The sequence below is a fragment of the Telopea speciosissima genome, chromosome 6 (assembly GCF_018873765.1).
Source record: "Telopea speciosissima isolate NSW1024214 ecotype Mountain lineage chromosome 6, Tspe_v1, whole genome shotgun sequence".
Taxonomy (NCBI): Eukaryota; Viridiplantae; Streptophyta; class Magnoliopsida; order Proteales; family Proteaceae; genus Telopea; species Telopea speciosissima.
Window position 1 is genome coordinate 24,637,664 of NC_057921.1, and position 12,503 is coordinate 24,650,166.

General features: G+C 39.7%; 2 protein-coding genes across 2 annotated transcripts; one reads left to right on the forward strand and one right to left on the reverse strand.

The window, feature by feature from the left end:
- The first annotated feature begins 10,072 nt into the window (after positions 1-10,072).
- Positions 10,073-10,859, forward strand: LOC122665540. The gene is made up of 2 exons (XM_043861695.1): positions 10,073-10,708; positions 10,842-10,859. Exons 1-2 carry the CDS (start codon positions 10,073-10,075, stop codon positions 10,857-10,859), a joined length of 654 nt encoding a protein of 217 aa, XP_043717630.1.
- Positions 10,860-11,426: 567 nt separating this feature from the next.
- LOC122665541 lies at positions 11,427-11,963 on the reverse strand. Its single transcript, XM_043861696.1, has one exon. The coding sequence runs from the start codon at positions 11,961-11,963 to the stop codon at positions 11,427-11,429; it is 537 nt and encodes a 178-aa protein (XP_043717631.1).
- Positions 11,964-12,503: the final 540 nt, after the last annotated feature.

The window sequence follows — 12,503 nt, forward strand, 5'->3', positions numbered from 1 at the left end:
CTGGTCAAATAATAGAAGGAGAGGTAATATTGCTGCGGTCCTTGACCGAGGTTTCTTCTCTCAAAGATGGTTGGCTTTGTTTCATTATTGTGCTTAGAGAGTGCTTCCTCGTATTGCTTCGGAACACTCTCCTATTTTGATGTTTTTTGAGTATGTTCCTAGACAGGCGAATTGCCCATTTTGCTTTCACAAGTTCTGGGTTGAGCATGATGAGTTCTTGAGGGTGGTGTCGGATTATTGCAGAGTGTGATTGTTGGCAATCCTTTAATTGAATTTTTTAAGCTCAAGGGTCTTAAACAAGTTCTTCGGTCTTGGTCCAGAATTGCTTTCCCCAATATTAATCTGGCGTTTAAAGCTGCTGAATCTAAATTAAAAGAAGTGCATGTAGGCGAATATTGAGAGGAATGGCATGTCTAATAGTCTTTTTGATCAAGAAGCGGATGCTAAGACGTCGTTGTTAAAAGCTACTGAGCTTCATGAGAAGCTGTGGGTGGAAAAATCAAGAATTAGATGGCTTAAAGAAGGGGATAGAAAGGAGAATAGCGAGCTAATCTCTAACTAGGCTGATATTGCTGACTATGTAGTTAGTTTTCAGGAATCTTTTCGTAAAAAAGTCCCCCTTTCCACTCATTGTGACCTTCTTGATTTTATCCTGAGTGAGATTGATGATGTGGATAATATGTGTTCGGAGATGATCCCCTCATTGGAGGAAATCAAATCTGTTGTTTGGGATCTAGATTCGGATAGCTTCCTTGGCCCGGATGGCTTTCCAGGTGCTTTCTGTAGGAAATGTTGGGAGGTGGTGTCCCACGATTTTTGTGCTGTAGTTAAATATGTATTATCTTCTGGAAAGCTTCCCTAGGGGGGGTCAATAATTGTTTTATCACCCCAATTCCAAAAATTGAAGGGGCTCAGTCTCTAGATAAATTCAGGCCTATTTGTATGGGCAATTTTCTGTATAAAACTATATAAAAAATTATGGCGATGAGGTTGACGGTTAAGCTCCCCGGTTGGTGTCTAAGGAGCAAGGAACTTTTCTAAAAGGGAAGATTATCTCGGATAATATTAGCATGACCTCTGAGTTGGTGAATATTATGTTCTCGACTACTAGAGGTGGGGGGATGGGAATTAAGGTTGATATTTAGAAGACATATGATACTCTTTCCTGGGATTTCCTGTTTTCTATGCTAACGAAATTGGGTTTTTCTGAGACTTGGGTGGGATGGATTTACCAGTTCCTTCTCTCCTCTAGAATTTCTGTATTGCTTAATGGTGGTCCGGTAGGTTTTTTTGGAGTTGAAAGGGGTCTTGAGTAGGGTGATCCGATCTCTCCTATGCTTCTTATTTTGGCGGAAGAGGTGCTTTGTAGAGGGCTTCGGGCCTTATTATCTTCCAAAAAGATTAAAGCTCTGCTGGGTCCGAGAGGGGTTGTTACTCCTACCCACCTTTTATTTGCTAACGACATATTTATTTTCATGAATGCTTCCAGCAGGTACATCGATAACCTGAAGTCTTTCCTGGTGAAATATCAGGATTATTCGGGTTAGAAGATTAATCTTGAAAAAAGCAAGTTATTCTTTGGCAAGGTCTTTGTGCAGAGGTGTAATAGGATCTCAAATGATCTTGGTATTCCTGTTTGTTCCCTGCCTACAAAGTACCTGGGTGTGGAAATTTTTAAGGACCATGTCAAACGTGAGCATATTCTTCCTCTATTGGACAAAATCAAGGCGTGGCTTTCAGGTTGGAAAGGGAGATTACTCTTGTTTGCTGGGCGTGTGGAGCTAGTCAAATCTGTGATTGGAGGCATTCTGATTCATAACCTTTTCATTTATTGGTGGCCTGATTCCTTGGTGAATACTCTAGAGAGGTGGTGGATGAGGAACTTTATTTGGGCCAGGGATGCAGATTCTAGTAAAAAAATTACAGTTAAATAGGATTTGGTTTGCAAGCCTAAATCTGAAGGAGGGCTGGGAGTTTGGTGTATGCGGGATGTGAATAAGGCACAAATGTGCAAGCTTGTTTGGCAAATAAAACAAGGTCAATCAAATTTGGGTGGTTTTATGAGAGCCAGAATTTTGAATCTTGATGGCTCTTTGAAGAGAGTTTACAAATCTTCGTCTATTTGGCCTGGTATCAAATGACTTTGGGACTTGGTGTCAGCTTTTGAAAGAAGGGCGGTGGGTAATGGCTCAAGGATCTTGTTTTGGTTTTATAAATGGCTAGATCTGGCTTCATCATGGAGATATCTTCTTTAGATCCACAAGTGTTTAAGGGCTTCTAAAGCAAGGTGTCTGATTTTATTCTCGAGGATCGCTAGAATTTGCCTCAAGTGGAGTTGGATTTTTTGAAAGCTACTTTTGATTCAGTGACGCAGATTAGCATCCCTCCCTCAATGTTGGCTGACAAGTGCTTTTAGACTCTTAATCCAGTCAGGGTGTTCACGATGAAATCTGCTTGGGAAGAAATTTGGGTGAAAAATCCAAAGCTGCCGTGGTGTCCTTTGGTTTGGAATAAAAGGCTTCTTCTTCGGCATTCTATTTTTGGTTGGAGGATCCACCATGGTAAATTACCCACTGATGACTTAGTTAAGAAGTTTGGTGTTCCCCTCCCTCTAGATGTGGTTTTTGCTTGCTGGCTGAGGAGTCTATTCACCATTTGTTTTGTGAGTGTCCTTTCACTAAATTCTTATCGTCCTCTTTCTCAAGTTTATTCAGGATCAGTTGGCAGCGGCATGATTATTTTTTGAAGTTGAGTTCTTGGTGGAAGGGTATGGCAAAATTAGTTTTGCTCAAAGAAGTGTGGGTATGTGGCCTTATCATTATTTCTTATTTTATTTAACTGGAAAAAAATAATAGAAGATTGATAGTTAACGCAGCAATCAATCCCAAGTTTGGGGTCTGATTCGAAGGGAGATTATGGTTCATTTCTCGTCTTTTTCTTGCCAGTTGGTTTTGATTGAAGATGTCTTTCTGGGAAGAAGCTTGAATATCTCTTTGAGACCCCGTGGCCTTACTCGGTTTTTGGAAGTTTATTGGTCTCGGCCTTTCCCAGGATGTATTAAATTAAAATCGATGGCTATTCGCTGGGTAATCTAGGTAGATCAGGGGCAGGAGGTGTCTTTCGGAATGCGGATGCTTAGATTATTTTTTTGGCGTTGCAACTAATTTTGAGGCAGAATTCCATGCTTTAATCCTGGGTTTGGAATTTGCTAAATCCCAAGGCCTTTCAAATCTTCGGATTGAGTGTGATTCGGTGGCTGTTTTCTTGTTGGTGTCGCAGGATGTTGTCCCCTGGTTTCTTTGGCAACGCTGGTATGGACTTCATTCTTATTCAATTGTTTGGAAGATCTTTCACTTTTTCCGGGAAGCAAATCCTATTGCTGATTTTTTGGCTAAATCAGCGGCAGCTCAACAAAATTCTTCGGTGATGATGACTTTTTCGGCTCTGTTTCAGAATGACCTTGCTTTGGACGCTCAGGGTAGACCGAGATTCAGACTTGTTTACTCTTGAGTTCCTTTCTATTTTTGTTCATTTGGCCTTTTGTTTCGCCCTGCTGATGGCAATGCTGAAGGTGGGGAGAATAATTGGTGTTTTTTGCAGGATTGTTTTCCTTTCCAGTGTCTTTGTACCTTTCTTGTTTCTTGGCGTTTATTTATATGATCTTTTAGCAAAAAAATAAAAATAAAAATAAGTAGTTATGGAAGTTAAGGCCACCCTTGAAGTTTGATTGGTTATAACCGATGAGAATTTGTAAATTTATCTTTTCGTAGGAGTAGGATTAGAGTTAAAGTTAGAGAAGGGTTTCTTTCTACAAATCCTCTTAGGAGGTTTTATTATGCATTGTTCATCGTTTAATGAAAAGAGAAAAACTTATTTGAACTTGAAGTCTATTTCAATCATCCATCTTTGTTCAGTCAAGTTTAAGCAAAGTCCTTGGATTACCAAGGCCGGAGTTGAATCTTCATTGCCTAGAAGTTTTATATTTTTCTGGATTTGGAACGGTCTATTGACCGAAAGAAAACAGGGAAACATTTTTGGCATACCTGGTGGGACACTCCTCAATTGAGATGGCACATAGAATGAATACAAGGGCAAATTCATAGTTGTGAAATGAAGGAGTGGGAGACTCCAATTCAGTAGAAAATGAAGAGCAGCAGGTCGCAGTGATGCTTGGGAACAGAGATGAAGAAAATGTTGTCCGACAGTTAGTGGCGGAATTGCAAGGTTGTTTACGCCCCATGACAGATGATATGCAACAAATAGTGGCCACAATGACTCAAGCATCGGTCGCAATGGCTCAATCATCTGTTGCTATGACCCAATCGTATAATGGGCAACAAGCCCGTTTCAAGCAACTTATTTCATTAGCGGCGACTTAGCATCAATCACAAACAGGAGGCCAATTGCAGTTTGGCCAAGGCCTTATCACTCAGGCACCTATTATTATTAGAGCAAGCAATGGTCAACCAGTTGAATAGACCGTGCACGTTGGTGCTCTAAATCAGTCGAACGGTGTTGGTGGAAATACTAGGGGCATGAACTCCCAAGACCCAATTGCCGTACCTATGGCTCAAACCGTTAATTTGCAATGATCGGGGCAAATGCGGTACCAATTAGTGGTCTTAATGCAGGAGGACAACCACTTGGACGCGGAAACAATGGTTTTAACCAGAGTCCAAATACTCCTCAAATTGATCAACCACAAGTATATGAGAGACGCCCGGCTTTGGGGCCGGTCAATCCAGTGAATCAGGTATTTTTCAATCAAGGAGAATTAATTCGTTTAATACAAGAGCATATTAACCAATTGTTTAGACTGATTACACGTCTAGTGTATAGGAAACATTACCCTGAACACTTGGACTTAAAAGATTCCTGTCGAAATCTTAAAATTCCAGAATTTACAAAATTCTTTGGTGAAGATAACATGTCAACCATTGAACACATTATAAGGTTTATGGTCAAAATGCAGGAATCTGGGAACAAATGATATTTTGAAGTTAAGGCTCTTTCTAAAATCTTTGACTAGATCAGCCTTTACATGGTATATCAATTTTTCTACAAATTCGGTGCAGAACTGGAGGGAAATGGAAGACCGTTTCCATAGTTTTATTGAATAGAACCAACGATATTCATGGCAGATTTGGCTAGAATGTGCCAGCTACCGAACGAATCAGTAGATAAATTTGTTAATAGATTCAAGCTTACATGGTATAGATGTCCTACTGTTTTGCAAAAATTTGAATATACTAAGATGGCTCTTGGTGTTTTAACTTTTGAATTAAAGAAAAGTTTTGCTGGTCAAGAATTTTCAAACCTTAGCCAACTTATGGCACAAGCCACAAATTATGAGATCCTTCTTCGAGAAGAACATCGAAAAGCATCGGCCTTAGGAACCTATTATAAGCAACCAAGCTATGACCTAGCTATCATGGATTCTGGGGATGGTAAAACGATTACTTTTGCTGACCTTAGTTCTAGTGAGGAAGATGATTCTGAGGTTGAAGTAAGTGTGACTGAAATCGTGTTAGGAAAACCTTATACTTGTAAGGTTTTAGCCCATTCTGATGAACGGCCGAGGCAGAATACAACACCCAGACCCATGCAAACAAAGGGTTTTGATTCTAGGAATAGATACCCTTATGATATACCCAAAGCTGAAACAATCTTTGATCAGTTTCTTAAAGACAAGCAATTTAAGTTGTCAGAAGGGCATCAGATCCCTTCCCCAGATGAGATCAAGGTAAAAGGTTTTGTAAATGGCACAACTCTTACATTCATTATACTAATACCTGTATTGTATTGCAGATGGCTTTGCAGCGAGCGATCAATGATGGTCGCTTAAAATTTCTGGATAAAGCTAAGAGTGATATGGTGGTAGACAAAGATCCATTTCCAGCAACAGTCAACATGGTAAGTGTAGAATTTCTAGGAATACAACCGTCTAAGAAGGGTGATCCTGTGGTCAGTCTATGGCATATGCAACAACATGCCGAAGGGAAGATAATGGTCAATAGGATCGAGAAAGAGAAAAATCACAAAAAAATTTAGTTCATGGCACAGAGCTTGGCCTAAAACCTGGAGGTAAACATGGCTGTGAAACTCGAACAAATCTCACTCCTGATCGACGTCATGATCAGTAAAGAAGTAGATATGATCGGTCTCGAGACCGATATGAAAGGCATCAAGGGAGGTTTTCTCCTTGACTGGTAGAGTATCATTGTTTAGATTGATACCAATGATTTGACAGAAGCAGGATCTCTCGATCACTTAGGTCAAGGGATAGAGGTAGACCGATGAATTATCCTTTGGTTAAAGATCGTATTGCCAGACCACCAGCTACAACGTCAGGGTGACTCAAATCAGTGATAGCCAGGTCTGTAGGGGGGTTTTATTTGAGAATGGTCAGAGATTCAGGACCGGAATGGACACCATCGTCTGGTAAAACCAAAGATAGAAGAGCATAGAGGGAGTCGTTGGAACATTGTTAGGTATCCGAAGTTCCCTTTTGATGGTGGCGTAGGGATGACCAAGACTCAGAAGAGACGTTGCTAGAGGCAACAAGCCGCGGCACGATGCCAGAAGGAAGGTCAGGGTCAGAAAGTAGTGAAGGAACATAACCAAGGTCAAGATCAAGGGTTACAGAAGAAAGGAACTCCGTTGTCAGATGTTAAAGTTCTTGAAAGAAAAGTCAACGGAAATAATTCTGTCAACAAGGAAGTAGAAAGAGTTAGTTCCAACCAAGGCAAAGAGAAATCAGAGGATGGGAGTTGTTAAGTGGAGCAAAAGGTTAATCCAGAATTTTTACCTCTTAGGGGCACCTCTGATTATTGACAACAACAATATACTAATGACAGTGAATTTGAGGAGTAAGTAAAGCTATTGACAGGAACAGTCCCTATAAACATACCAATTAATATGGTGTATCTTCTTCCAATGGTTTTTCTATCAAATCCAGAACAAGTATTTGAGTTGGATGAGGAAATTGAAGAAGAAGGTGGGCTATAAATTATTGGATTTGATGTAGATAATCAATTTGCTGTGCAACACCGATAACTGATTTCGGTCAGAAGTTGGAATTTGCCAGACCGAAGTTAAACGGTCGGTGAAGTAGCAAGTGGCGGTTAAACAAACATTTGTGAAAGCACAACCAGGAGTAATCTTTGAGAAACCAAGCCCAAAAAATGACTCAACAATTGAAGCCATTGTATGTCAATTAACAAATGGATGGCAAGCCTGTTACAAGAGTGCTTATTGACAATGGTGCGGCTGTGAATATTCTCCCAGCACGCATTCTGAAGAAGTTAAATAAAGATGAAGGTGATTTTATTAAAGTAGATGTTGCGGTTACTAACTTCTTGGGAGCAGCAAGTAGACCGAAAGGCATTTTGCCTATGGAGCTAAAGGTGGGTGACCATGTATCAATGACAGCTTTTTTTGTGATGGATGCAATGGACAATTATAATGCCTTTCTTGGTCGTGACTGGATCCATGCCAACAGTTATGTCCCTTCATCTCTTCACTAAATTTTAGTTTTCTAAACAGATGGTGGAGAAGTTGAATGGGTCCCAGCAGACAATAGGCCTTTTCTGGTTAATGCCAGTCATGCAGAGGCCAAATTCTATGAAGGAAAGATCGGCCCAATTAGATTTATTGGGAAAGATGGTTATGGAAAACCAGCTGTAATGAGTACAATCACAACTATGATAGAAGACGAAAAGCAACTTGGTTATGCCATGTATGAGTTGTTTAAGCCGTCTTGTATTGAAGGGCAGTGTTTGGAGTTTGATAATTCATATGGCTGATCAGATTCAAAAGAATGAGGCCGTAGAGAGTATTAAGAGGCGGCTTTTGTTATTTGGCCCTGAACAAAAGGTGGCTGATGGTTCAGCTTCCACAACCGATTACACTTATGAAAGCCTTCAGATCGAAGATCTTCAGCCAACCCCGTGCAGAAACCTTGGCCTAAGTACAAGATCCTTTGGTAGAATTAAATTTAGGTACAGAGGATAATAAGAGGCCAACTTTTGTAAGTGGTTTGCTGGAGCCCGAATTCCATGCAAAGCTTGTAACTTTTTTGACTGAATATAGAGATTGCTTTGCTTGGGATTATCCTGAGTTGCCTGGCCTTGACCAAAAATTAGTGGAACATCATCTTCTTATTAAAAAAGATTTCAGACCAATCAAACAATTATCCAGACATAAGGCTCCTGAGGTAGTTGTGAAAGTTAAAGAGGAAATTGAACGATTACTTGGAGCAAGGTTTATTCGAACCGCTCATTATGTTGAATGGTTAGCCAATATCGTTTCGGTCATAAAGAAAAATGGCAAACTTAGAGTGTGTATTGATTTTAGAGATTTAAATTCTACAACACCAAAGGATGAATATCCAATGCCGATAGTTGATATGTTAGTAGATTTGGCTTCAAAATATCAAATTGTTTCTTTCATGGATGGACATTCAGGGTACAATCAAATTTTCATTGCAGAAGAAGATGTTTCAAAAATCCCATTCAGATGCCCTAGAGCGTTGGGAACATACGAATTGGTGGTGATACTATTCGGCCTTAAAAATGCAGGGGAAACATACCAACAAACCATGAATACAATCTTTTCATGATATGATCGGTAAGTTTTTGGAGGTCTACATTGATGATGTTGTCATTAAGTCCTCAGAAGAGACCGATCACCTTGATCATTTACAAAATCATTTGAAAGAATGCAGCATCATGGCTTGAAGATTAATCCACTAAAGTGTGCCTTTGGTGTGTCTGTTGGGAAATTTTTAGGGTTTCTTGTTCATCAAAAAGGCATTGAAGTGGATAAGAATAAAACTAAAGCCATTATGCAAGCTGCTGCTCCTAGGAACAAAAATGAATTGCAGAAGTTTTTGGGGCAGGTGAACTTTCTGCGAAAATTTATTGCTAATTCAACTGGTCGAGTTTGAGCTTTTTCGCCATTATTGAAGTTTTGGTTAGATGAAGAATTTCAATGGAACGAAGTTCACCAAAAGGCTTTTGACGAAATTAAGAGGTACTTAGTAAAATCTCCTGTGCTTATGCCTCCTCGAAAAGGGTTTCCTCTTAAATTGTACATTTCTGCGCCTGAAGAATCTGTTGGGAGCCTCTTAGCCCAAGATAATGAGGCCAGTTTTGAACAAGCTGTGTATTATTGAACATTGTCTTAGTTTAACATCTTGGACATTGAAATTTGATGGTTCAAGGACTGAAGAGTCTACCGGCGTAGGGATAGTCATTACATCCCCTACTGGAGCTGAAACTCGCTTTGCCTTTCAATTATGTTTCCCTTGTTCAAAAAATCAGGCCGAATACAAAACCTCAATAATTGGCCTGAATGTCCTTCAAGAAATGAAGGTTAGAACAATAGAAATAACTTCGCAAATTGTTATTAAACAATTGGCTGGAGAATACCATTGCAAAGTGAATCATTAATTGATTACTTCACTTTAGCCAAGTCTTTTATTGACCGTTTCGATGATGTTTCTGTTAAACATATTCCTCGGTTAGGAAATGACATGGCCAATAGTTTGACTCAAGCAGCATCAAGAATTTTTTTCTCCTAAGGATATGTTATAGAGGATCGTCAAGGTAAGACGTAGGTTGTGTTCTTCGGTCAAACAAGAAGGATTGTTGGATGTCAATTATTCCAATGAAGTACAACCAGATTAGAGGACTCCAATAATTTCATTTTTAAAGAATCCAAGTATCAAGACTGATCAAAAACCAAGATATAGAGCTTTTGAATTATGTTTTGTTGGGAGAAGAATTATACAAGAAAGGGTATGATGGCCTTTTGCTAAGACATGTTGGTCTAAACGAGTCAATGTTGGTCATGGCTGAGACCCATGAAGGTATCCTTCGGGCACATCAGGCTGGACAAAAAATGAGATGGTTGATTAGATGACATGGTTTCTATTGGCCAACGGTCTTGGAAGATTGTATTAGATATGCCAAGGGATTCCAAGCTTGCCAAAGACATGGTCCAGTGCAATGCGTACCGGTCATGCAGTTTAATCCAGTCATAAAGTCGAGGCCATTCAGAGGATGGGGCCATGAATTTAATTGGAAAAATCACCCCACCTACTACTAAAGAGCATTGCTTTTTCATAGTGGCAAGAAATTATTTTACTAAGTGGGTAGAGGTTGTTCCAATGAAATCGGTTAGTCACGCCGATATCATTCAGTTTTTAAAACAACATATTATTCGTCGCTTTGGTCTTCTAGAAACCATTACTTATGATAATGGTAGTGTTTTCTCAGGAGGAGATGTTGATCGGTTTGCTTCTGAATATGGAATACCGATCACCTTTTCAACATCGTATTACGCACAAGGGAATGGTCAGGCAGAATCCAGTAATAAAGTTTTGAAAGCAATTTTGGCTGAAGTCATAGATGATAACCCTAGAAGTTGGGTAGAAATGTTGTCTAGAGTATTATGGGCCTTTAGAACATCACAACGGTCAACTACTGGTATTACCCCTTATGCCTTGACTTTTGGGCATGATGTCGTTCTGCCTATGGAGGTCATTATTCAGTTGGCAAGGGTAGCCCGACAACACGACCTAACTCCTCAGAGATACGCAAAAGCCATGCTTTCGGAGTTAGAAGATATGGATGAAAAACGTTTACAAGCTTTAGACCATTTACATGTGCAAAAGCTAACGATTGCAAGGGCCTATAACAAAAAGGTAAGGCCGAAAACATTTCAAGAAGGGGATTTGGTTTTCAAAACTATTCTGCCTTTTTGGTAGTAAAGACAGGTCATATGGTAAGTGGTCACCACTTGGGAAGGAACATTTGTTGTTCACCAATCTTTGGCAGGAGGAGTTTATAGGTTGAAAAGCCTAGACGGTTGTATTCATTTAAGACCGATTAATGGTAAATTTCTAAAGAATTACCATCCAACTAAGTGGGAATGTATAGCAAGGGGAGAGGCAGTTTCAACTGAAACAAAAGCTTAAAACATGGACCATTCCTTGGCTAAACAAAATTTAAACTGGCCAAACAAAATGATAGGACGAGGAGAATAATTTGTTTTTTCAAAAAAAAAAAAGGGTAATTTACACATACCATCCCTGAGGTTTAACGAAAGTATTATTTTACCCCCAGTTTTGGATAATTTTGCGTACCCCTGAGGTTTACAAATTTTAATAAATACACTAATTCCGTCGGTTAATGACTAACAGTGTTAATATTAAGTGAAAAATTGACCAAATTGCCCTCATCTTTCCCAAATCTGAAAACTCAGCTTCCCAATTCTGTATTTTCTTTCTTTAATCCCTAACCCTTCTTTTTTCTTCTTCCGTTCTGATTAAGTTTCTGCACCAATCCAATAACCAAAGAGGTACACAGAGAGAGAAGAACAAGCTACTACATGAAGAACTCGGATTGCAAAAACGTATAATATTAAGCAGTTTCATGATCAAAGTCTTCGAAATCCCACAACCCATCAGGAAAATCAAACAAGGAGATCGTTGTTCCATCTTCACCATTATTACTGCCACCAGAGTATACTCCTCCACTGATGTCTTCGTCTTCATACTTTGTCTGCAATCTGATCTGTGTCTTTGGAATTCCAAGTTCGTCATTTGATGCTTCAAGAAGATGTCTTATAATAGTACTCCCCTTCTGTTCTCCCTCCTCCTTGAAGGACCTGGTGTCAATATTGGCAATACTGGTGGTTGGGGGATCGATAGAAACGGTTTCTGAGGGAGTAGCAGTAGTTTCGGGTAAAGAAGATAAAGAGTGAGGTTCTGAGGGGGAGAGTTTTTGCTGGAGGGTTGTCATAAGAGAAGACAGATCATCCTGGTGAGGCTCCTCTTCCTCATCTTCCAGAATAGACAATAAGTCATGGTATGGTCTATGGCGCTTTGTTTCCTCAATTTCCTCTTCCTCCTCTGTTTCTTCTCTCAGGCGTTTCAATGGTGTTTCAGTTTCTGCCATTACAGATACCAGAGGCAGAGGCAGATAGGGAGAGATAGAGGGTGGAAAAAAAAGTACTGGATGGATTAAAAAGGAAAGGGATGAGGGAAGGTGTGAGATGAGTGTTTGTTCTGTATGGAATATGAAGTGGGAGAAGGAACTGCAGGAATGATGTTGAAAGAAAACGGGTGATAAAGGGTTATATATAGTTGTGAAAGTAGAGATGCTGGTCAAAACCAGAATAAATAAATAAGAGAGGGGGGGGGGGGGGTGGAATTAAGAAAAGGATTAATAATTAAAAAGAAAAGAACTTGGAGATTTTTTTAAGTCTAATGGAGACAAGTTTTGCGTTTTGGTGGTGAGACCTAAAACCAGCTGACACCTTCAAGAGAGAGAGAGAGATTAGAAGAGGGTTTCAGATTTGGGGAAGATGAGGGCAATTTGGTCAATTTTTCTCTTAATTTTAACACTGTTAGTCATGAACTGATGGAATGGATGTATTTGTTAACGTTTGTAAACCTCAGGGGGGTACGCAGAATTATCCAAAACTGGGGGGTAAAA